We start from the raw sequence: 23,140 nt of genomic DNA, 5'->3' as shown, positions 1-23,140 counted from the left end.
TGAAGCTACTGAAGCGGACCTGAAGCACAATCTCCCTGTGTTCCTACTTTTTCAGACTACGCTGGTCTGATAAAAATATTACCTCTTCCTATGGCCCTGGCAGAAGCAGATTGAACAAGGGGTGAGGAGATCCCACTCAGAGCTGGACTCGGTGTCTGGAGACATAAGCGAGGTGAGGGATGATGTAGCAGCACAACTCCTTCCCTAAGGATGAAACGGAGAACCATTTCTTATGGCACCCAGCTGTGCCTTACTGATTTTATTATTGAAATATTAAACAAATCAGTGGATATCCAGTCAGCTGAGGACACAAGCAGCCAAACGGAGGAGAGAAAATCAAATGGAATCCCTCGGCGCCGACCATGACAGGAAGAGAGGTGGCCAGCTCTCCCCTTCCAGTGCCAGGCCGCAGGCCATGCTGGCCAGCGAGGGAGGTGGTGTCCCAGCTTCTGGGCGGCGAATTAACTAGCAGCGGGTGCATCTTCTCTAGGTTGAATGTTCAGTTAAATAAAGGGGCAGATAGTTACTCCCTCAGAACGTCCTCCGGCCACGCCAGCTCCCCCTGGGCCTCTCCTTCCCGGGCTTGCTGCCGGTCTGCCTGTGGGGCTTCTTCGCATGCTGCACCTTTATCCACCCCCCCTCGCTGACCCTGCTCTCCCCTTCTCCCCTCCGGGGCTCGCTCTCGCCCTGCGGGGGCATGCCCGGGATGGCCTTGGGCGGGGGTGGGCTGCGGGGGTACCTGCGGTGCTGGGAGGCGGGGGGGGCCACTGACGGGGAAGTCCTGTAGGCTCTTCCGGAGTGCCGGGGGGGCACCGGGGAGCTGGTCCCGCTGCGGCGCCCGTCCGAGGAGCTGCGGGAGTTACCGCTGTGCGAGGCGTTCCTGCCTTTGCCAGCAGACCTGTCCCTCTCTGAAGGGGTGTCCGAGGCTGTGCTGGAGGTGCTGCTGCCCTTCGAGTTGATGTGCAGGTTGGAGAGGTTCCTCATCAAGCTGTGGGAGAGGGGAGAGGAGTTTCTGGAGTGGCTGATGGACATGAACTGGTAACTGACGGGACCCCGTGTCCTCCTCACGGCAGCAGCGTAGGAGTCCTGGCTGCGAAGGTAGGGCAGATAGTGGGTGACGGTGGTCGGGCTGTGGGGATGGCCATGCTGGAGAGAAATGGCTTTTGCTATTTGGTGCATCCGCAGAGTCTGCATCCACTGGCTGTCGATGCCTGGCAGGGAAATGGGAAAGGAGTCAGCTTTCTGTGAATCGGTGGAAAATAGCTCTCTGGTTTACCAAAGGTGCGAGGTTAGGTACCAGGGTTTCTCTTGGAAGAACCTCAACATATCTCGAACCACCCTTTCCCTCCCAGCCTTGCAGTAAATAGTTCTAGGTATGAGTATGTTCACTGTTATGGGTAAACACAATGTTGGACTTCTAAAATAGCGAGTGGTGCAAATATTTCTGATGCCAGGGCAGATTATGGAGGTTAGACTAGAAGACACTTACTGAACTATCCATTTGGCTGTTCAGGTGGGTTCCCACTCCCAAGTGCCTCCCAGTGTTTTTAACCCAACCTGGTTTTAAACATTTCCTGTGATGCTCTTGGAGAAATCGGCAGATTTCTCCACAGCTTTCATTGCAAAAGAGCCTGGAGAACTCCAGAGAGGCCATGGAGTGGGCACCTCAAGGTGCCAACACTGCTGGAGCATCACGCTCCACCTGCATCTGTCCCAGCTGGCACAGTCACACTGTTCGCAGCTGAGCACAGAGACGAAGTCAGTGCAGACCCCAGTGCAAATCCCTGCTGCGGCAGCCAGTCTCCTCTCCTCTTGCTCCATTTTCTCTTCAAACTGCTACACACCACAACAACCAGAGCCAATTCAGTTGTTATTATCCCTACAAATTCAGATGCCAATGCACTTTGCACGCTCCAGATACTGAGTCTAAGCCCCACCTGAACCGCTCCATCCGGCTTCATGCAGAAAATCAACTTTGTATGTGGAAAAGCCGATGAACTTCAGCCTGGAGAACTCAGACAGCGCTTAACTCTGAGCGACTCCAGGTATCACAGTTCCCTTACACCTACTGTCACAGCCCCAGGGTTGTTCACAGAAGTTGAAGCTCCCAGAGATCAGACTGAAGCACTTTTGAAAGTCAGTCTTGTGGTTTGCATGAAAGCCTATAGCAAATACAATAGTTGTAAATTTTCCATTTGAACTGTGAGGGCTGCCTGGTTTGCTACTTTATAGGTAGAGCAGAGACCAGGAATTCCTCTTATCTGAGGCCGCAGCTCTGGCCAAAAGCCCATGGGAAGCAGCTTAAATAATTTTGCTCTAGAGAGATTTGAATTATTTGTCCTTAAAGATTGCCAATATAATTCCAACAGGAAAGCATAACCCCGCCAGCTTGAAGCAGCATAAACGTGACTGAAATGTTATTATCTTCAGCAGAGGACCCCAGCTCCTCTCTGGCCTTTCGCTGGTTTTCCAGGGAAAGAGTCCCTATGCCCTGGGCCTCTGCCTCTTGCTGCAATGCCGCATCGGCCATGGGGAGTTTTGTGGGAGCTGGGTAGCAGCCCTGTACTCATTAGGATTGCTGCTGTTAAGATGTAATGGATGGTCTCTTCCATTCTTCCTTTCCCCAGACTTTGCTTGAATCCCAAGAGATTTAAATCACTTCAACTTAATATCAAATATGTCAAAAGGAAACTGTCTTTCCTGTGAAAGTGCGAGTGCCACAGCAGATAGCTCCAGCTGCACTGAGAGATGAACCTGCTTTCACAGAAAGAGAGATGGGAATTGCCTTCTCTGCTTCTTAACCTCCTTGAAAGTCACAGTTTCATAATAAACATGCATGCTGAAATGTACTTGCTAGACACCATCTCCTCTGCCATTCTCCCAAGCCCTCCTACCAAGGCTGTGGCTGTAAAACATAGACCTCGTAAATCTGAAAGCAAGCAGGCTCAGGACTTGAGTTTGGGTCTTTTTTTGTTATCAGCTCTCAGGTGGCCACCACATGCCCTGTGGGGCCACTGCCAATGCTGTCCTGAAGAAGAGGCTCCCTTCAGTGCCTTCAGGCTGTTTAGTCCCTGCTCCTTATGGCCAGCCATGGTCACCAGTCCAGGGACCAGCTGCCCAGTGGGGACCTCCCAGTGCGCCCTGTGGGGCTGCCTCTCACCTCTCATGGGCTGGGGGGCTTCTCCCTCATATAGTCTCTGAGCCACCAACTCTGTACACTGAATTAAATCATCTATGTGGCAGCCCACAGAGGTAGTACCTTCACTGCTGGTTATTTGAGCCTTTAGACAGGTATTACCCTTACCTTTGTGCTTGGATTTGGTGGTGTTTTAAACCTGGGGTAGGTGGTCTGGTAAAGAAGACAGGCCAGAAGGTTTGCTAGAGCTGAGGCGCAGCTTTCACGCTGGCTGGTAACCCACCTCCTCTGAACTGTGCCTATTCACTTGGGTGCTGACAATACATTAGTGCCTTCGTGTAACTCCTCCATGTGCCAGAGGGACAGACAAGCTCTCCCACCGCTCACCGCAAAAAAATGAAAGCAGCTCGGCTTACTGCAGCAGAGCCAACCTGTGAAGATACAACACCACACTTTGGTATGGCTGTATGGCTCATCATCCCGAAACAAGGGCAACCTCCATCAGCAGAGCTATTCTGCAGTGAAGATGACTCTTTTAGGACATGCTCTAGGTTACAAATCACAGCTGTATTGCAAATGGATCACAAATGCTTAGGAATAAGAGCACCCATTTTAGATGTGTCTGTAGTCTAAACCCAGCTCCTCTCAATTCATGAGGCCACTCTTCTACGTTTGGCAGTAGTGCTAGCTACTTGGAGAAATTCACCCTCCGCTGACTGGTATCTGGTTCCAGCTCCTGTGCTGCCCCTCAGCTGTCCCAACCCAAGCATTTCTGCAGCTCTACTGTGAACTCAATCAGGAAAACAGCTCTGGCTGACAAACACCTTTACTAAAAGAACAACAGAGCTTCAAGGCAGAACTGTGCTTGAGTCAGCTGAGTTGAGTTTGACTATGTCAGTGGCATACTTTAGCAAGGAAATGAAGACTGCAGTGTGGAGTCCACTGTATTATTAAATGTATCTCACTGAACAAGTCAAGCCCTAGAAGCCATAACAAACACTATTCCAGCAGTCAGGTAAGGATGAACCACGGCTGGCCCAAAGGGGCAGGCTGAGCTGCAGAACAAGAGTGCAGTGGGAAGATTTCCACTCCTCCCCACAGCAGAGCAGGCTGTCAGGAGTGCCTATGGGGTCTGCTAGACTGGCAGCATGCACTTGTCAAAACAGCGTATGGTCCACACGGGACTCTTTGCCACCCCACATGCTGCTTCTGAGGCTACAGAGGAGCAGAAAAGGCTTTGACTGCTTATCAACAACCAAAAAACATCAGTGCACTATCAACACAGCTCTCATCCTGAATCCAAAACACAGCTCCACACCAGCTGCTAGCAAGAAAATGAACTCCGTCCCAGCTGAAACAATGGCAGGGTTGAAAAAGTGTCTGTATTTAAGGCTGCTTCCTACTGGAAGGTGTGAACCATTCAAGGCTTTGGAGCAGAAGGATCTGAGCTCTATGTCTCCTGTTGACGTGCAACTGCAAGTGACTACAGTAGACCAAGGACTTGTAGCTAATCGTCATGGACTGGTTCCAGCATGCGTCCTATTGGAGCATACAGGTCATCCCCCTCTCCTGGTTTCAGCTGGGATAGAGTTCATTTTCTTTCTAGTAACTGTTGTGTTTTGGGTTTGGCATGACAATGACGCTGATAATGCATATTGTTTTAGTTGTTGCCAGGTGATGTTTACATTAGTCAAGGACTTTTTCAGCTTCCCGTAGAAGATGAAAGGGAGCACAGACAGAAAAAGCTGGCCAATGGAATATTCCATACCATAGACATCATGCTCAGTATATACATGGGGGCTGGCCGGGGGGGCAGGGATCTGCGATCACTGCTCGGGATGGGCTGGGCAACCAATCACTGGGTGGTGAGAGCGACTTGTGTTGTATTAGTTTACTTTGTATATTCTTTTATCATTAGTATTATTTTTGTTATTATTATTTTCCTTTTCTGTTATTGTTCTATTAAATTGTCTTTATCTCAACCCACAAGGTTGGGTTTTTTTCCTTTCCCCCCTTTTTCTCCCTACCCTCTTTGCAGGGGGGGAGGTGAGCAGGTGGCTGTGTGGTCCTAGTTTTTGGCTGGGATTAAACCATGACATCCTCCTTAAGTCATATTGTGATATAGAACATGTTACTACCCAAAGTTTAGCTTTTAAGCGAAGTCAGACATGCCAGAGTGCTCCTGCATACACCTACAAAGACATCCCAGGGACCACAATGCCAGCTGACGCTGCAAGATGGTGCTGCTCTGTTGTTGGAACACAATAATGGCATCGACTGTTTGCTGTTCTCCCTGTATACGGCTTGCCCACAACAGCAATAAAGTTCACCTGTACTGACTTACTTGAGTCGGATCTCCTCCGTGAATTCCCCTCCGAGTTGGGGAGTGAGGTCTGTATCATGAGCTGCACTGTCTCGACCTCGTCCTGCGCTTTCACCTTGCTCCAGCAGATAGATTGGATGTGCCTGGTGGTTTTGGGAGCTCTAACATCACTCTGCTCGGGAAGGACACAACACACGAGGACATAATGCACATCAGAACATAACACCACACAATCCGCTAAGCTCTCCTAGGAGAGAACTTCCACTAGTGCCTGGGCGGCAGCGGCCTTTTCAATACAGAGTCTGTTTTGCAAAACCACTTAGCCAGTTCTCAAGTATTTTTAGACTCTGGATAATTCTGGCTGGTATTCTGTGATTATGCTAAAAATGTGGTAGTGAGTAACTGTTTCAATTCATGTACCATGTGGAGGAAAGATCTGAAGGCCTTCCTCTACAAACATAAAAATATATTTTACTAGTTATATTAATGTGAGCATCAAATGAGCAATGCTTTCTGCTAAAAGATCTAGGTCTAAGCAGGTATTTTTGTAGGGGGGACCCTCCATGAAACTTCCCTGAAGTATCAAGCTCTTCCATTTACTCTTAAGGCCCTATGACTCCTGTGAGAAACTTCAGGCTGAAAGAAACCACTGTTCTTCATTTCTGAGACAGGCAAGCAAGGTGCAGGATTTCCCTGTCTCTCCATCACTGCCTGAATCCTTGCTCAGTACAGTGAAGGAATCTCAATTATTAGCCTCCTTGTGATGCACAGCATTGGTCTTTATAAAAACACTTTTGTAAGTAATTGCAAACTCTTTTTACAAAGGCTAATTTCTGTCGCATTACATTTTCTTCCAGGTTTTATTTTATTTTATTTTACTCTTGATTTCTCTTTTTTTTTTCTTCTCCTGTTGCTTCCCAGCTCTCCTAATTAGCCCCTTCATTGACAAGGTAAAAAACACAGTCTCTTCAAGTAATGCAAACAACACTGACCATTACCCTTCAAGCAAAAGGAGTTTTCATCCTTGAGAAAAAGGGCTGTCCCAGGCAGCAGTCTGAGGACATTGTGTCTGTAAACCTCATTCAGCTTTTGCTCTGAACTTTAGATTTTATAATTAATTACAGGCTGCTGAGACTTGATTATAGGATATAACAAAGCCAGAGGATGCTATTTCCACACCTCCCATGTACGCTTTATCTTGGATAAACAATTTTTTTATTTGTTTCTTAGAGCTTACCTCATATGTAACAATACATTCTACAGACTGATGTTCTTCTATACCCACAATCCATTTTTCCATTACAAACGGTGGCTGAAAAAAACATGGTGGGAGCTTTATAAGGTGCTCGTCATTTCCTGACTTGTTTCTGAAACACCCTAAAGATATTTTCAACATTTGCCTTTTTTCATCTGTTTCCATATTGTTAACAACAATAAAATCTTATGAGACAAAACAATATATTTTGGAATTATTTACTTCCTTGTTTACAAAAGGAAACTGAGAAGAGATTTCTATAAATAACAGACAGTAGGTAAGGCAACATGGAATGTTTTTATTGGGGCATAAACCTTTTTAATTTTTGTGCATGTACAGTTTTTTTCTGCTAAACTTACAGAGGCCAGCAAGAACAAACATCTAGAGATTCTCAGAGATATTCCCTGACAGACATAAAAATGTTGACTTATGTGCAAAGTTAATGTTATTGTCCCTGGTTATTAGTTTATTTAACTTTAAGCCTCTTTTTTTTTAAAGGAAAAAATTAAAATGTCCAAGATGAAAATCAAACAGAAAACTATTTTGCAATGAAATAATTATTATTATTATTTTAAAAATCACAAGTGGTGTTCCAGAAATCACTAGCTATAAAAATAGTATTACTGTGAATTAAATATGAGAATCCTTTTTGTCAAATACTTATATTTTCACATTTTCCTTAAAATTCTGACTGTTGAGAATCTGATTTTCAGTTTTTGTTTTAGAAAGAATAACCAAAGGTTATTTTTGTCCAAAAAAATTCACAGTTAAAAGCATTCAGAAGTTTGGGGGTTTTTGTCAGTGCACATTCAAGCAGCATTCTAATTGGTAATCAAGCTGTATATTTTTTCATTTAGACATTGATTTTCTTAGCTATTATCAAGTGGAGCATATTAATAAAATCAAACAATTAAAATAACGGCAAACAGAATGCCCTCTGCATTAACAAAGCTTCTCTTGCTTGTGGTAAAAGCGGTCTAAATACTGGCTGGTAAATATTTACAGGGAGGTTCTGAAATACGGTAAAATGCCCAGTGACACTGAATTGCAGATGTTCAGTGCTGTCCTGTCTGTTGATGGGTTTCAGTCTTTGCAACCCATCGTTGCATGAAAGAGGAGCTTTACAAACCTGTAAAAGTTCTAAAACCATGTCAAAAAAAAAAAAAAAAGAGAAAAAGAGAGGAAAAAAAAACCCCAGACAAATCACATGAAGTTTCAAACTGGAACATTTAAATCACTTTCTTCTCTTGAAAAGGAAAGTAATTTTTTGAACGTTCTTTTCTTTAAAAGGGGTAATAAATTCAGAGGATATAACATGGAATTAAAACAAGAAAATATAAATTAGTTCCTTCTCTTATTTTTCTATTGTTAACATTATTGTCAGCTTAAAAGAGAATGAAAATACCTAACTCCTATTATGATACAAATCTGTTTAAAATGTGCATTTTATTTAAAAGCTGTCAAGAGACTGAGCTTCTGCAAGCACAAAAGTCGACTGCTGTGGTATTTTAATGTCTTTGTTTGAGATCTGTGAATTCGTGAAAGCCTTAAGGCTGTAAATACCTTTGTCATCTTTAAAATCTCTACATCAGGTAGGTTAGTGTTGAATGTCACATCTTTTATGTAGGTTATTGCAATTTCATCCCCGTCCATCTCCATGTACATTTTCCATTTACAATCCTATGAATAATAAAAAAAGAATGCTGGATTGTTAGAATACAAATAAAAAAAGCCCAAAATGAAACTAAACTGAAAGCCAAAACAACCCAGAACCTAATCCTCAATATATGGGGGGGGCGGGGAAATAACCCAACGACAAAGATAAGGAACATATACATTTTTTAGGATATGCATGTATTCCACTAAAGGTGTTGATAATGGAAAACCCTTGGGTTCTCTTGTTAGCTCACCCTGAGAGACAGTTGCCACATTGACGGGTCTGGATGTCTTCAGAGGTGTGGGTCCCCCTGATGGGCCCCAGGAGGATGGTGGCTTCACCCACCGGGGCAGACAGCCCATCCGGGCTGGTGCGGGACCTCTGCACACCTGCGTGGTGGCAGAGGGACAGGACAGCGGTGGGAACCATCACCTGGGGTCACAGCCAGCCCCAGGAACATCATCCTGGTCTCACAGGTTTCACAGAGGGTCTGTGAAACATCATTAAGACAGTCGCTCAGATAATGGGTAAGAGGTTGAGCTGGTTATTACAGATCAATTATTGCAGATACTGAATGCCCAGTGAGGCACTGAGCATCCTCAACTCCCGCTCACCTCCAATTGCGCTATTAATTATAAGCAAGTTCAGCTTAGAAAACAATCATCGTGAGTCTAATAGACCAAAGCAATGAAACACATCCTTAAATCCTAAAATCCCATGAGCTGGACATGGGGCCAACATCTAACACTTTACAGAGGTGTATGCCTGTAAGAGGCAGCACCCTGCAGGACATCCCACATGGGCTGAGTGCTGGGACCAGGGTCTGTGCCTGTGGCCAGGGAGGCTTCCACTGGAGACCAGGGACTGCTTGTCCATGGTGCAAACCAGCCAACATTTGCTGGTGTGCCTGGCAGGTGCTTTGGGGGTTCGATACTGCCTAGCGCACTGAGCTCCTCCAAAAATCCGTCTCCTGAGGGACAACAGGGCTGCAGTGAAGCAGAGTGTCTGCATCTCTAGGCAGGCAGGAGGGTATCAGCGCTTCAGAGACAGGAGCTCCTCCAGACACGTCAGGGGTTCAGGAGGGGCTGTGTCCACCACACGCTGCTGGCTGGGCAGGTGTGGTCTCAGCATTTGCGGGAGGCAGTCTGCTCCTCAATTCTGCTCAGAAAATACAAAAACTTTCCATGTGGATGCAGATGGCCGCTTAGGGCCAAGGGCTTGCGTAAACAGTTATTTGCACACACAAATGTACAGCAGCCTAGAAAGTATCCGTTCGCAAATGCGATTATCTGCTAGTGTTTGCACGTGCATCTCTCATAAATGTAACGTAGGAGCTCAGCCCTCAGAAGTCTCAAAGCTTTCAATCAGGCATTGAATTGGCAATTCCAAGATAAAAGAAAACTGGAGTATAATCATTTCCGAACCGCAACAACAAATTATGCTTAGGAAAGCATTTGGCCCTGTGTGTCCATCTGTCCCCATTGAAAGCTTCTGCGATTTATGAGCAGAGTGGACATGCGAGTTGATTTTCCCCGGTGCGAGCTTGAGCCATGGGAACCACAGTCCAGCAGTCAGGGCACCGCACCGGGGCACGGGGGCACCGAGTTCAGTTTCCAATTCTGCCATTGGCTTCCTGCGCAACCTGATAAGGTGGTGAAGTCACCCTGTGCCTCCGTTTCCTAATCCTGGACTGTATCTCTTTGCACGTCCTTTTCCTGTCCCGCTTTTTTGGGTTGTCAGCTAACCCGGGGTTACGCCTGTGTCTTCCCAGGTAGGTACAGCGCGATGCATCAGCCCTGACGTCGGCTGGGGACCGTACGTGCGATGTAACCGAACAGCAGCAGCAAAGCGGGTTGTCTTTGACTCCTCCTCGCCTCTCAAACTGCGCTCCTCTCCCTGCCCACACAGGCCTTGTTGCCAGAGTTTTTTGCAGGACTTCCTAAATTCTACCTTCCTAAGTTCAGGCTACCTGGATTCCCTATTGCAGATCAAACCTGAGGTTAGAGACAAGGTGCTTGATGACGTTTTTAAGTTTTATAAAAACACCTGAGACAAGGAATGAACAAAAGATTGACATAAAATACTATCTTCCGGTTAATTCAGCGCATCTCCTGCTGCGAGACCAGTGCCAAGCACCCAAAAGCCAGAGCTGCACCTTGTGCCAGGGCTCCTGTGCCTCCACGACTCAGGATTTTATGCCGTTGGCTCACATCTCCCTACAGACCAGATCCGACAAGCGTGAGCTCGTTGTAATAAACAACGTAAATCAAATGACTGTCTCTAAAGACAAGGCTGACAAGCTGTGCACACCCAGGGTCTGGCAGGCGGTGGGCACCTGCCAGCGCCCAGCCCCTCGCCGGATCCGCTGGAGCCCTCTCCGAGCGGTAACGAATCAGGCTGCCCCACGCAGCTGTGGATGCATGAGCCCTGCACAAACACCGCCTTCCCCGGCTCCGAACTGCAGCTTCCGAAAAAGAGATACACTCTCCCATCCTTCAAATCCAGCCCCCAAACCTTCGGTCCTCCTTGGAGTCCTCTCCAGCCACACCACACAGATACCAAAAGGGCAAATTGCCACACTAAATGTACCCTCTCAGGTCACTCAAAATCACATGTCTAATTTTATTTGGAAATATTTTCATTTTGTGTTATTGTAAAATCATCAGTGGAAAGGGGAAAGAGAGAGAGAAAGACAGGGAAATAAATAGAGGAAAGAAAGGGAAGGAGAGGCTGGGAGAAAAAGAGAAAAGACAGAAGCAGAGAAGGAAGGAAGGAAAAGGAAGGAAAAAAGATAGCATCCAGGTGACTTTTGAATCAAGGCATTTGGGAAATATCCAAGATAAGTAGATGACTACTTGTCTTACAAACTTGGTAACCATTTTGTTCAGCCACACAGTAAATAATGTGAGATTTGTATGCTGCAAAAAGGGACTTATTTCCCTGTTTTTTAATAGAGTTTAAGGTTCTTATTTAGCAACGAATGGAGACCGATGCTCAGCCACTTAAACAAAAATTTGGCTAGAACATGTATGTCAATTCTTTGATGAATTGGAGCCATAAAATTTCTTGGATCAAGACTACATTTAGTGCCAGACGTATGTGAGAAAATAACTTGGAAATAGCTTGTTCCAAATGTCTGGTTGATAAATATACTTACACAAGTTCTTCAAAGAGATTTCCCTGGACATCTTGTAATTCAAGCATTAAAATACCTCCCAATATCCATCTGCTTGATTTTGATTTAAATAAAGAATTCCATATTTTTGTTGTTGTTTGGTTTTGTGGTTGGTTTTTTTTTTTTTTTAAATCTAGTTTCAGAACTGAGAGGCACAACTAGTAAAACTTTGTGTGAAAAACACAAATAACACTTTGACAAAGCAAATAAATCAGCAGCCTCTGCAAATGATTGTAGAAAGGAAAAGCAAATCACACATGTATTTTGAGCCACTTCTCCTCGACTTCAAAACAGAAAATAAGAACACTCTAAAAATTAAGTCTCCCGCTTACTGTGGTGACAATACTCCTTTAACCCCATATGCACTAACGTCTGCAACAAAAAACGAAAGGGAAATGAAAAAGATCAGGCACAGGCTTTAAACAACAAACTTGTCTCCTGCCACAACAGCTTAAAACTCTTGGTGGGGAGACACCTCATTTTTCAAGGAGGCCCAAAGCCAGGATTCGTTTTAAAATCAGCGGTTGCAATAAACTTTTTTTTTTTAAGATTGAAGAAAAATTGGAAACGGCATTGTAGCAGGCAACTGGATATTAGAAGAAAAGTAAGATGTAACGCAAGATGAAACAAATACAAAAAAAATGTTGGTCATGCTGGTACTAAAAGTAGTAGCATGTTGATGATTTAGTTCCCCAGAAGCTCCTTTACATTCTTAGCTATTATCTATCTCAGCTGCTGAAACCTGCTGTTTTAAAGGCATTAGAGTTGAACATCTAGTGACAGCACTTGGGTTATTTATCATTATATATCACCCTGCTACACTATATTTTATTATTCTGGATTTAAAGGAAGATAACACAATTATGGTTAATTTGCTTCTCTTCTTTATATATATAGTGTCATGACCCACCACGGCTTTGTCCCATGAGATATTTTTAACCAAAAAGAAATCCACAAGAAACTCTCCCTAAAAATTCCATTAATAACCTCTTGTAGCGTGTATAGGTTGCAGGGTCTGGAACTAAGAATGTTTTAATCTCTTCAGCAAAACAATGTCTCATAATGATGTACAGGACTATTGCTGCACTGATGAAGAATCATACATAATTCAGCACCTTTCACTTGGCACCACTGTGATATCCTCATTAGCAGTGGCTCACAGTGGCTGTCAGATGGTGTCCATGCGAATGCAGGCATTATATTGTCTTTGAGATGTGCAGCTGCTTCCATGACACTGCCAGTATATAAAAACATGACGCCAGTTTGTTTTATTTAGTGCTAAACCTTCCAGTTTGTAAAAACAAGGCTGACACAGAGCCTGACATGAGGCAGTGAAAATAATTAGCTCTCATTTTCTCAGCCTCCTATTTCCTTCTCCCCGCTGTGTTCTCTTTCCACTAAACCACCACATGTCAGTCGAAATGGGAGGCAATTAGTGGGCTCATTTCAGTCCCCACAACTGTGCTGAAAAGAAAGTATTTATGATGGCACAATGAACAGCTGAAAGATTAAATAACATTTGCCTTTTGAAAAGAAAATGACTTCTAGCTAAATGGGCAATTTTTGATTATTCTCAAACAAGCTTAGAGTAGTTGGTTTTTAAAATACAAGAAAGGAAAATGAGTCATTTTTAGGTGAAAGAATCAAATAAAACTTGACACAGTAATGCAAATAACTGATGTTTTATTGCAAAATATGTAAATGTGTTATACCCTTAACAATGGCTGGTGTCTCAGGTCAGGGCAGGCTGTTGCCAGCCAGGCTCCAGCTAGAGAAGGTGGCTCCACCGCCGGTTTTGTTTCAGCTGTGCAGGCAGAAAAAAACAGGGGCGGATGGGAGGCCTTCCGAGGGAGATGGTCTTAAAACGTACAGAAACAAAGCAAGTGAAAGATATATTTATGTTATCAGTTGCCTGGGTGCCTCCTCCGAAAGCCGGAGCCCTTACTCCTCCGCGAGGCAGCAGGCACTGGCTGGCTGGAGCTTCACCTGGAGAACCACGAGGCCTTTTTAACACCTACACAGACCACCCGGCAGCACCAAAAATATCTGTCCCCTGAGAGTGCCCTTCTTTAACATCCAGCGCTGTGAAGCTCTGTGCCGCCACGGAGGGGAACGTAATGGTAAGTACTGGTCACCCCTACGTGCTGGGGGCTGGTGCCCCGAGAAGAGTGGGCTGCAGCAGCCGAGACGGAGAGCTCTGCCATAACAGCGGTCTGGAGCCTTGCCGTAGCATTTACCAAAAGCTGCCCTTGCCACGTGATCAGAAACAATTGGGGATTGCTGCGGTCACAGACATCATCATCCACACGAGCATCCTGCTTGTGACAGCGGGACTGTGAAGGTGGAAGGGTGGAAAACACGGGCCCCTTCCCTGAGGACTGCACAGGTGCCCTTCCTGCTGTCCGAGACAGCCCTGTCCTCTGGTGGACCACTCATGGGAACTACAGGCTGGAGCCATGCAGGCACCATGTCCCCACTGATGGCAGAGCAGCACAGGGAGGTTACAGCTCACACACGGGGGCTATCAGCCCTGCGGGGCATAGGCCACAGGGACAAGGGTGCATGGGAGCTCAGGCAAGGTATAGCAGTGCCGCTGGACATGTCCTGCACAGGCAGGGGACAGAGGCTCCTCTTCCAGGCATTTGTCTGGAGAGGACATGTGCCAAGCCTACAGTCGACTGGGAACCTGTCTGTGCTTCTGCAGACATATCCGTGACAAAGGCTGTACACGTGAGAGACAACATGTGGAAGGCAGCAAGTTAATTTGGAGTGGCCAGGGCATAAAAATAAAGCTTGAGATTAAAAAGTCTAGAAAGTCAAGTGAGCAAATTACCTAGCTGAAAACTCTATATGCCTCTTCAGGATTGTGGGAAAGTCGATCATTTCTGATGGGAATCCCTGGCTCAGCACTGCTGACACAAGGACTTTAAAAGGTGTTGGCTTGAGTTTGACCTCAGTTACAGATGGACACTACAGCTGGAGCAATCCCAGTAGAGGTGAAGGAGTTATACCAGCTCCACCTTGAGTAAAAACAATACACACTCCAGAAAAGCCTCTTTGAAAGAAAATACAAGGAGCTCAGATCACCTGCACTAAACTTCCTTCTACCTTACTACTGATCCACCTCCTCAGCAGACTACATTAACCAGTTCTTAATGGTGCTGGTTATATTTAAAGGTGGCTGTGGTTTTATTTTACAGCTTAGGTGTTTTTTTTTCCTTCACAGTGTTTACCCCTTTACTGACTACTTACTAGAATAGGAGCAAATCTATGAAAATGGCACACAAACACAGCCACTTGCGTTAACTATTGGCCTTTAGTAGTGAAAGCACTGTGCTTTGAGATGTAATTAAAGAGACAGGCTTTAGACGATGAAGTTTTGAGATAAGGTTAAATAACCCCACATTACAAAGTCAAGGGACTTGCAAGTATCTTGTAAAGGAAGGGTCAGATAAAACCAATTTCTCTGCCAGCTTTACTTACTGAAGTGGGTTAAAATACCTACAGAGCATAGGGAATATGTACAACTGAAAAACTACAAAATTGGAATTTTAAATTTTAGACCTCGGCCCTTGCTTTATTTTTTGCCACATTTCTAACATGAGGAGTACCTTATAAGACACATTAAACCAGTGATGTTATATCACATCTGTCAGAACCAGGAATCGTTTTTAAGACAGTAAAGAAAGGTTTTATCAGTGTTGATGTAGTGGGAGGGTAGAGAGGAAGGAGCAACAGAAATGGTCCAAGCACTTGTGAAACTGCATTCCAGTTACAAGTATTTCAGTACTGTTTTGTCTGGTACTGCCTGCATTTTGCCAGCCTGCGTTTCCCCACATGAAGAGTTGGTCACAATGTCTCTCTAAAGTAGCATTAATATTATATTCACTTTTGCACTACACATTTAAATAATGGCATTAAAATATATCCCAGTTTGGATATTCGAGGTTAGAAAATAGTTCACACAGTTAGTAGCCGGTTTTGAAGAGGGTCTGCTCCTTACCTTGTCAAATGGAAGGAGAGGTAACTGGGGAAAAATAAGGCAAAATGGCGAGCCAACTTCAAGGCTTTGTGTTTGGATATAGGTCAGAATGTGCCACACTTGGTAAAAAATGAAAACATTCAAAGGCATGGTGAAATCTGCCCTTTTGAGGACCAAAACTAAAGAATGCATCAACAGGAGACAAAAAGACTGTGAACCATCCTTCTTAAGGGGTTGGATGATTCATCAGTGTGGAGCCGACACAGCTCAGACATCTTTCCCTGATTGGGAAATTTTAATGAGCCACCTAGGATGAGAAAGCCATTGAACGTTCCCTCTGCAGTTCTGCAAATCAGCTCAAGCCACAATTGCCAGGGTTTGTTTTTTTACCCTCTTTGGTATCTTGGAGTTAATTGGTGTGTCCCCCCCCTTTTTTTAATTTGTGGGAAAAAATAATATTAAATGTCTAAATCTATCACCTTTCAGCTCAGTGGGAATTGTGTACAGAAAGGTCATTAAAAGGAAGTGAATGGAAGTAACCACATAACTCAAACTGCAAGAGTTAGAAAAGAAACCTCTATAAACCAGGTTAGCTTTGCAGCGCTCACTCCTGATGCATTCGGAGAGCACAAAGGTCAACTGAGCTTTCATCACCTCCAAAGATGCAGCTAAAAAGGGAAGGAAACTGTAATGAAATGACTGCATCTATCAGCTGGTGGAAACCAACATAATCCCACTAGAAGATGCAGTTTAAATTAGATAACAAACCTGAGGCCAGTAAAGTCGCGTACTGGGAAGTCAATGTTTCCTTCAGTGTACAGAGAAGGCTAAACATTCAAATGCCATCCTGAAGTGTATTTATCAGGATCCTTGCTAAAAGGCACTGCCATTCCCAAGGCCCTTCAGTTTCTGCCTGCTTATGGAGAAGGTGCACTGGCTGTGCCGACGGGGGCTCGGTGCAGTGCCAGGGAGAGGACGTCTGTGCCCCGAAGAACCATCTTCACACCTGAGAGGCTGCTGTGCTCTGGCCAGCCAAATCATCTCAGTTAACCTGAACCCTTCAAACAGCTTCTGGGTGCTGGACCAGCTCGTCCAGCACTGTTACGCCCTGTGGCACTGTGGTATGTCACGCTGCCCACCGAGGCTGCATCCACACCAGAGCTTTAGTTCGGATCAGGGGCGTCCGTTTGTCCTACCTGTCCGTCCTGTCCCATGCTTTGGCAGAGCCACCTCTGAGCACATGGATCAGCTTGCTTGTAGGTGCAGCAGCCCAGGAGACCAGTGCAGAGCCAGCCTGGGGTAAAACCCCCTGGCATGAACTGTTCCCCTGTAGCCAGCCCTTCCTGTGGCGCTGAACCAGCTCCCAGCTGAGCCCAATGACCTCCCTTGATGTACACAGATCTAGCAGTCTACACATCACCTGGGGAACACACGCTCTCAACTCCTAACCCAGATTTGAGCTTACTGCCTCTTTTTCCTCATGGCTAAAACAGGAGAAATGCTTCTTAGGCAGGCAACCCGTTATAGGGACTGCTTAGGGTAAAGTTCCTTTGAGAAATTTATTTTTAAACTGATGTAGGCCAGCCTTTTAGCTATAAAGATGGTGGAAGGCACGATCCCAAGTGTTTTTGCTGACCCAGTTTTACAAGAACAGGCACCACCCTTTTACAAAAATTGGGATAGTAAAAGAAGCTTACACCCTTCGATCCTGGTTTGCCCAGTATCTCCAGTTCATTTTGGAACAAATCTGGATGGCGGCAGCAGTTGGCTTAAAGCAGCCTCTAGGGGAGCTAGAAGATTGTATCCAGGGATTTTCAAAGAAGCAAGCTAGCCAAATTTTCTGTACTGTTTGTGCCACACCAGCCTTTGTTAGTGTTATGTTTAATGCAAATTATCTTGCTCATCCTGCCCTAAAGGTCAGTCCATCCACTCCTTCCAGTCCACTTTTTAAAACTGGCTTAGCCACAACATCTTAAAAGGCAGGTATGAGTTATTAAGCAGGCCTCGGACAGAAGTTTCCAGCCCAGACAGACTCAGGTGACGAATGACACATTCCCTGGAATGGCATCAGGGACATGGGCGCTGCGGCATGATGGATGCCAGGGCAGGCACACCTGGCACATGCCCCAGCTGCAGAGGGAATGGCTTCCTTAGGAAGGAGTCCAACAGCACACAGAGCAGAGAGGACCAATTAGGAGGTCACGGGGAAGGAAGGACCATAAAAAACCAAGGAGTTCTCAGCTGGTATGTCAGAAACCTGCAAAGGTTATGCCAGCACTAGGCAGGCCCACTGAACTAGCCCCATCCTCCTGTAACAATTCAGCTTCTGTGACACAGACTTTGGGGACACTCTCTCATTTGCAAATTTTGCCATCGTGGCTAAAACATCTACTTGTCCTCAAACTTAGCAGGCATTAGTGCAACCTGAATTTCCTTCCAACACTCAGAGGTTCATTCGCTCCATCTCTTGCTCCTTCCCGGGGGAGACTGCCCACCTCCTTGCACTAGGGCTCACAACCCATAGTGGAAATGGAAGGGAGATATGAGTTATTTCATGGACTTTTAGTTCCTTGTGGAATTGCACATGGGGAGGAAAGATGCACACACAAAAAAGCAGCTGTACAGCATCATAAGCTACATGCATTCAAGAACACTGAGACAGTCTAAGTAATTCACATAGTGATAAAGAAGATTTTCATAGGGAAAAAAGTGCTTAGGATAAAAGAAACAAACAAAAAAAAGGAAATCTCCAGACAAAAAGCAAAAAGCTTTTTCAAATTGATGAAATGATTTCAGTACGAGTCCAAGTTCCTACTAAGTACAAATCTAAATGCTTTCTCTGCAAGCACCACCAAGTACAGAAATCAAGAGACTTCTGCAAACAATATGCCCTGAAAGCAAAGCAGCCAGATAACACAAGATGAAAGTCAGCCACCCACAAGTTTAGGGTGGACACACAATGCAGATTTGTCAAACACAAAAGGAAACAAATCCTGCTGTCACAACCTCTGACTCTTAACTCAGAAATGCTTTGCACACCATTTCCACATAGATAATTAATTCTAAAACCCTTGAACTCAGAGTCCATGGCAGGCTGGATAAAGAAAACAAAAAGCATGGGACAAACCTCACTCTCGAGAAAAGACAACCTGGTGGAAATGCTTTGCTGGAACATCTGGAGTCGTCAATGCTCCTGTTACTCAGGGCGTAACGAGAGATCCTTGAACCAGCTCGGCTTGGAGCTGCGGTTTGATTAGGATGTGGCATGCTGGTAATTGCCTTTTACCAGCCGCAGCACAGTAGTTTTGCCATCTGCAATGTGCTGCACCTACCCCTCCCTCCTTCCCCAGTACTGTGAGGCAACACAATCACCACCAGGATGAGTCCCATCCTTCCCAGCCTGCAGCCACGCATGCCACATATTTTCCAAACTCCTCTTGGCTGCAAAAAGAGACACCACTTTTCTGCCAAGGCAAAAGCAATAGTCTGTCCGCTAACATTTGGTGCACATCACTGCTCGACTGCCCCTTGGAATCAAAGACCTCCCTTTGAATGGGGTTTTCTGCATACATGGATTGTTATTTCACACCCATTGGGATAAAAGGAACAAAGCAAAAGCCTGAATTACAAAAATTATGGTTAGAAAAATTGATCACAAGGGAAAAAAAGCTTTCAGTCAAAGCTCTCTGCACCACTCTTTTCTTCCTCACCTGCAGCTCCCCATCACTGATGCAGCCCCCTGTGCCACCTTGACATTTGGTCATTAATTTCCAAAAGCGGACTCTTGCAGCAAATTGTCTTTTTGTGTCCAGAAGGTACTGGACCCTCCGGATAGTGTCTAAAAAGGTACCCAAACCAACCCATCCAGCGCTCCCAGCTTACCTTTGGACCATTTCCCGGCTTCAAGTGATAACCAAAAACGAGTTCGAGATTCACTACTTTCTCTATGTTTTCTTCAGGTCCACCTGCAGAATCCTGCCAAAAAAAAAAGGCAAGGTGAGACTTCACATCTACCACAACCTCCTGGCAGGCAGGAGCAAGGCCTTTGGTGGCAGTAAGGATGCACCTTTCAGATGCTACAGGTCTGGCAGGCAGCGGGAAGGGGCCATCACTGCCCTGATCACACTGCTCCAAGAGGAGCCGGGGCTCCTGCATGGGTTTACAGCAGGCAGTGGGTGGCACCTGGGAGATGCTGAGTGATTCCTGCTCCTGGCCAAGCTGCTCCGGCGCAGCACGGTGCCGCTGCAAGCATCATGGCAGGCGCTGCCATTGGAATTGCAGCTGGCACGGCGCGGTGGCGAAGTCCCGACTTTCATTTTCCCCTTCAGGGAACAGAGTTTCACTGCACATAAATTCACTTTAAGTGGATTTCACTCTAGAGCTGTGCAGTAAATTATGACTAAAAAAGCTACTTCAGGCTTTGGGGTCTAGAATTGCTTGATTAGCTCACCGAATTAAATCAGGCAAATATCTGCTCTGGCAGCCCCGAGGTTCCCTAACACTCTCTCCCTTTTGCGTGGCTCTTGTTACTGATATCAGAAAACCAACAGGTTAACACAAGGGTGACCAGACATTATAAATCATCCTTCTCTCCTGTCACATTAACAAGCGGAGGAATGATGGGCTCATCTGGGCCAGGGGTCTGCCGTTCTCCAGCGGCGAGCAGTCAGTGGTGCTAGTTCACAGGAATGGCTCTTAAGAGTAATTTCTGATTAATGAGAGCAAAGGAATCACAACCAGTAGTCTTTTAATTTAATACTACTGGTTCCATGATAAAATCCTAAGAGTCTTCTTGAAAACAACTTTTATTATCCTATTACTTGTTCTGATGTGACCCATTGCTGCTGTCGACCCACTGCATTTGTCACAACCCTCTGCAGGAGCGGCTGCTTCGCCCTCCCGCGAACGGTAGGGACATTGAGACACGAGAACAGTAAAATATTCATACCAACGCGAGAAGCACTTCTTATATAAACAATGAGACTTGCCTTAATTAATGGTGGAAAATGAAACAGATTTAGGTAGTCATGGGTTAACTTCTCAATAGCAGTCTACAAAAAAACATATCAACAAAATCACATGAGATTATTCAGTATCTCATACTGCAAATACCAGCATGAAAAACAGCGCAACCCCATGTGCGCTGTTCCCCATTGTGGATACATTAGGGCATGTGAGAGGAGTTTAAAATACAGCTCTGTTCTGGTAACTGTGGCAGTAGATCAGCCCCATTTCGCATTCAGAATCAGACCTGCTTAATCAGAGAAGGAGATGTTTGGGGGGTTGTTTTGGTTGTTTTTATTTACGCTCAATCAACCCAGGAAGCTGAAATCTTTCATTTTGGGCATTATTGACTTTATTAAGTTTCAATAATTTTCCCTGTAGGAAATGTAAATTAAATATATCAGTAATGGTGTGTGGCATGGAAAAAATGGCTGATGAGCAAAAGGGGAATAAATCTGTGTGATTTATGAAGCTAAATTTGCAGGACTAGCAATTAAGATACAAGTATCTCTTTACTAGTAAATTGTGGTATAAAATCATTGAGACCCAACAGAATTATAGATGCTGCTTTTAGAGAAATCCTTTTCCAAAGCTGTCAGGAAACTGAACTCTCTCCCGTGGCTACAGTATTAATACTATTATTGCTGTGGTGATTGCGTTTTGCAGACCGTGATTTTCTTAACTCATTACAAACATTAGATATTTAAAACACTGTGCAACAAAGCTGTAAGAGCGAAGCAACCTGGCCATCAATCAGCCAGCTTTAAAGTTGTCTAATGGAGTTTTGTTACTCAAGAGCTGTGAAAGTTGAGAATTTCAGAGATTTCAGTTCAAATAACTGTTTTCATATCTGCTCCTCCCTCAGCAAAGGAGAAATTTTCAGGGAGAACTCTCTCTGAAGATATCCAAAGCTTTCTGCCAGGAAAATGGACCTCTTAGGTGAATCTTTAGCAGTGCTGACAGTCCAGCCCACAAGAAAACCAAGAACTGCAGAGGAGTATAAAGACCACAGCACAATTTCCATGCCTCATGAAATGCTCAGGTTGCTTTGGGTTCTAGATCCATATGAACCTGTAACTCCGGGGTTTTTTATATCAAATATTTTCTCTATTTAGCTTTATAACTTCTTTTGTTGTTAATATTACTGAAAACCAATACAGACTCCTTCGTATTCACACTACAACCTATTGCAACATTCAACATATGCTGTTAAATACCTTTAAATGGATTATGTGTCCTCTGGAAACAATTCCCATGTCTTTTAAATCCTCCTCTTCTAGAAGAAGCAATCGTTTCCCAGTGATATGATGATCCTTAAACAAGCTAGCATATACACTCATTTCACCAGAAGTATCGCCTTAAGATAAGAGAGGTTATTCCGAAATTCATAAGGTGCTTTACTGGAGGAAGAAAAATATAAGCAAATGTGTATATATATTCATAATGTGAATATGAAGGTACACATGAACAGCTTTTACCTTTCCTAGTAAGTTGTTGCATCCAGAAAAACTGCAAAAAAAAGAGGAATCAGTCTTGAAGTTCACATTATCAACATTTTATATTACACTTATTTGGAGTTTGCAAGTAATCATTTTTGTTTAGAACAAAATTTAAAAATACTTCTAACTTTGGGTTCAAGGACTCAAGGTTCACCAATGCAACTGATTACTTTTATTCAGCTTTTAAAAACTGCCTTCTATTTTGCAGCCACCTTCCTCATTTTATCGTTACGAAGAACAACAGAAATGACAGAATCGGCAGCTTGGCGATCTGTCACATGCTAAAAGGGCTCAAGTTGAGGAGCCAGGGCTATCATGGCTTTTGCACTGGCTTTCCAGCCAGCCTTCAGTAAAGATTAGCTAAACAACCCCACCATGCACCACAAACAAGGAGGGTGCTACCTGGGAGGTTAAAATCACTATGATACATCACTACACTAGAGATAAATCACTGATGTTTCTTGTTTAGCCTTTTAACTGAATAAATAAAAGACTCAATGCCAGTATTTTGTATGAAAGAGAGATTCCACAGCCCTTACAAACCCATCAGCTTTCTTTCGGTTAATTGCCATCCTGGTGGCACACAGTGGTATAAAACCTTTGAACCTATTTCATCCTGTCCAGGACAGGCCTTGCTTTGGCAGGTCTTGGGGCACTTCCACATCCCTTAGATGTTCACTGCAAATGCCCTCCTGGCTGCCGAAAGCTCCCAGCACAAGTTATTTTCTGGACATTGGAGAACGTGGCTGTTTTATGAAGGTCACTCGAGTCCTGAACTTACTCATGGTCATTTTAAAGCCTTTCCAGGACACAAGTTTCACCCAACAAATATCAGTAAAATCTCACCTAAGTATTCTGATCCGGTTTTCCCTCCCTCCCTCCCTCTGTACCCACTGTAATCTGTTAGAGAGCTCCAGCAGCGCAACACTGGCCACATTAACACCAAATACTCACCACATCTTCTTCGGTCCATGCACAAATATCAAAGGAGGGCAGCAACTGTGTGAGAGATACGAATTGAAAAGAAAACCGTCTGACCATTTTTCTCCCCTTCACCCAAACTTTACTCTGGTGGCCAATTTTATTCGGTTCCTTTTCCCCTGCAGAGG

General features: G+C 44.8%; 1 protein-coding gene across 1 annotated transcript in view; it reads right to left on the bottom strand.

Moving 5' to 3' along the window:
• Positions 1 to 232: 232 nt before the first annotated feature.
• MAP3K20 (mitogen-activated protein kinase kinase kinase 20) overlaps positions 233 to 23,140 on the bottom strand; it is a 94,530-nt gene continuing 71,622 nt past the window's right edge. The window contains exons 12-20 of the mRNA XM_074145813.1: positions 22,986 to 23,030; positions 22,011 to 22,041; positions 21,750 to 21,889; positions 20,517 to 20,579; positions 19,411 to 19,503; positions 8,278 to 8,394; positions 6,697 to 6,771; positions 5,481 to 5,631; positions 233 to 1,211 (exon numbers count right to left, since the gene is read on the bottom strand). Of these exons, the coding sequence (XP_074001914.1) occupies positions 532 to 1,211; positions 5,481 to 5,631; positions 6,697 to 6,771; positions 8,278 to 8,394; positions 19,411 to 19,503; positions 20,517 to 20,579; positions 21,750 to 21,889; positions 22,011 to 22,041; positions 22,986 to 23,030 (1,395 nt within the window). The 3' untranslated portion in view covers positions 233 to 531. The remainder of the gene's footprint in view (positions 1,212 to 5,480; positions 5,632 to 6,696; positions 6,772 to 8,277; positions 8,395 to 19,410; positions 19,504 to 20,516; positions 20,580 to 21,749; positions 21,890 to 22,010; positions 22,042 to 22,985; positions 23,031 to 23,140) is intronic.

The sequence above is a fragment of the Numenius arquata genome, chromosome 3 (assembly GCF_964106895.1).
Source record: "Numenius arquata chromosome 3, bNumArq3.hap1.1, whole genome shotgun sequence".
Classification (NCBI taxonomy): domain Eukaryota; kingdom Metazoa; phylum Chordata; class Aves; order Charadriiformes; family Scolopacidae; genus Numenius; species Numenius arquata.
The sequence above is the reverse complement of the archived record's forward strand: the minus strand, read 5'-3'. Positions and strand labels throughout refer to the sequence as shown.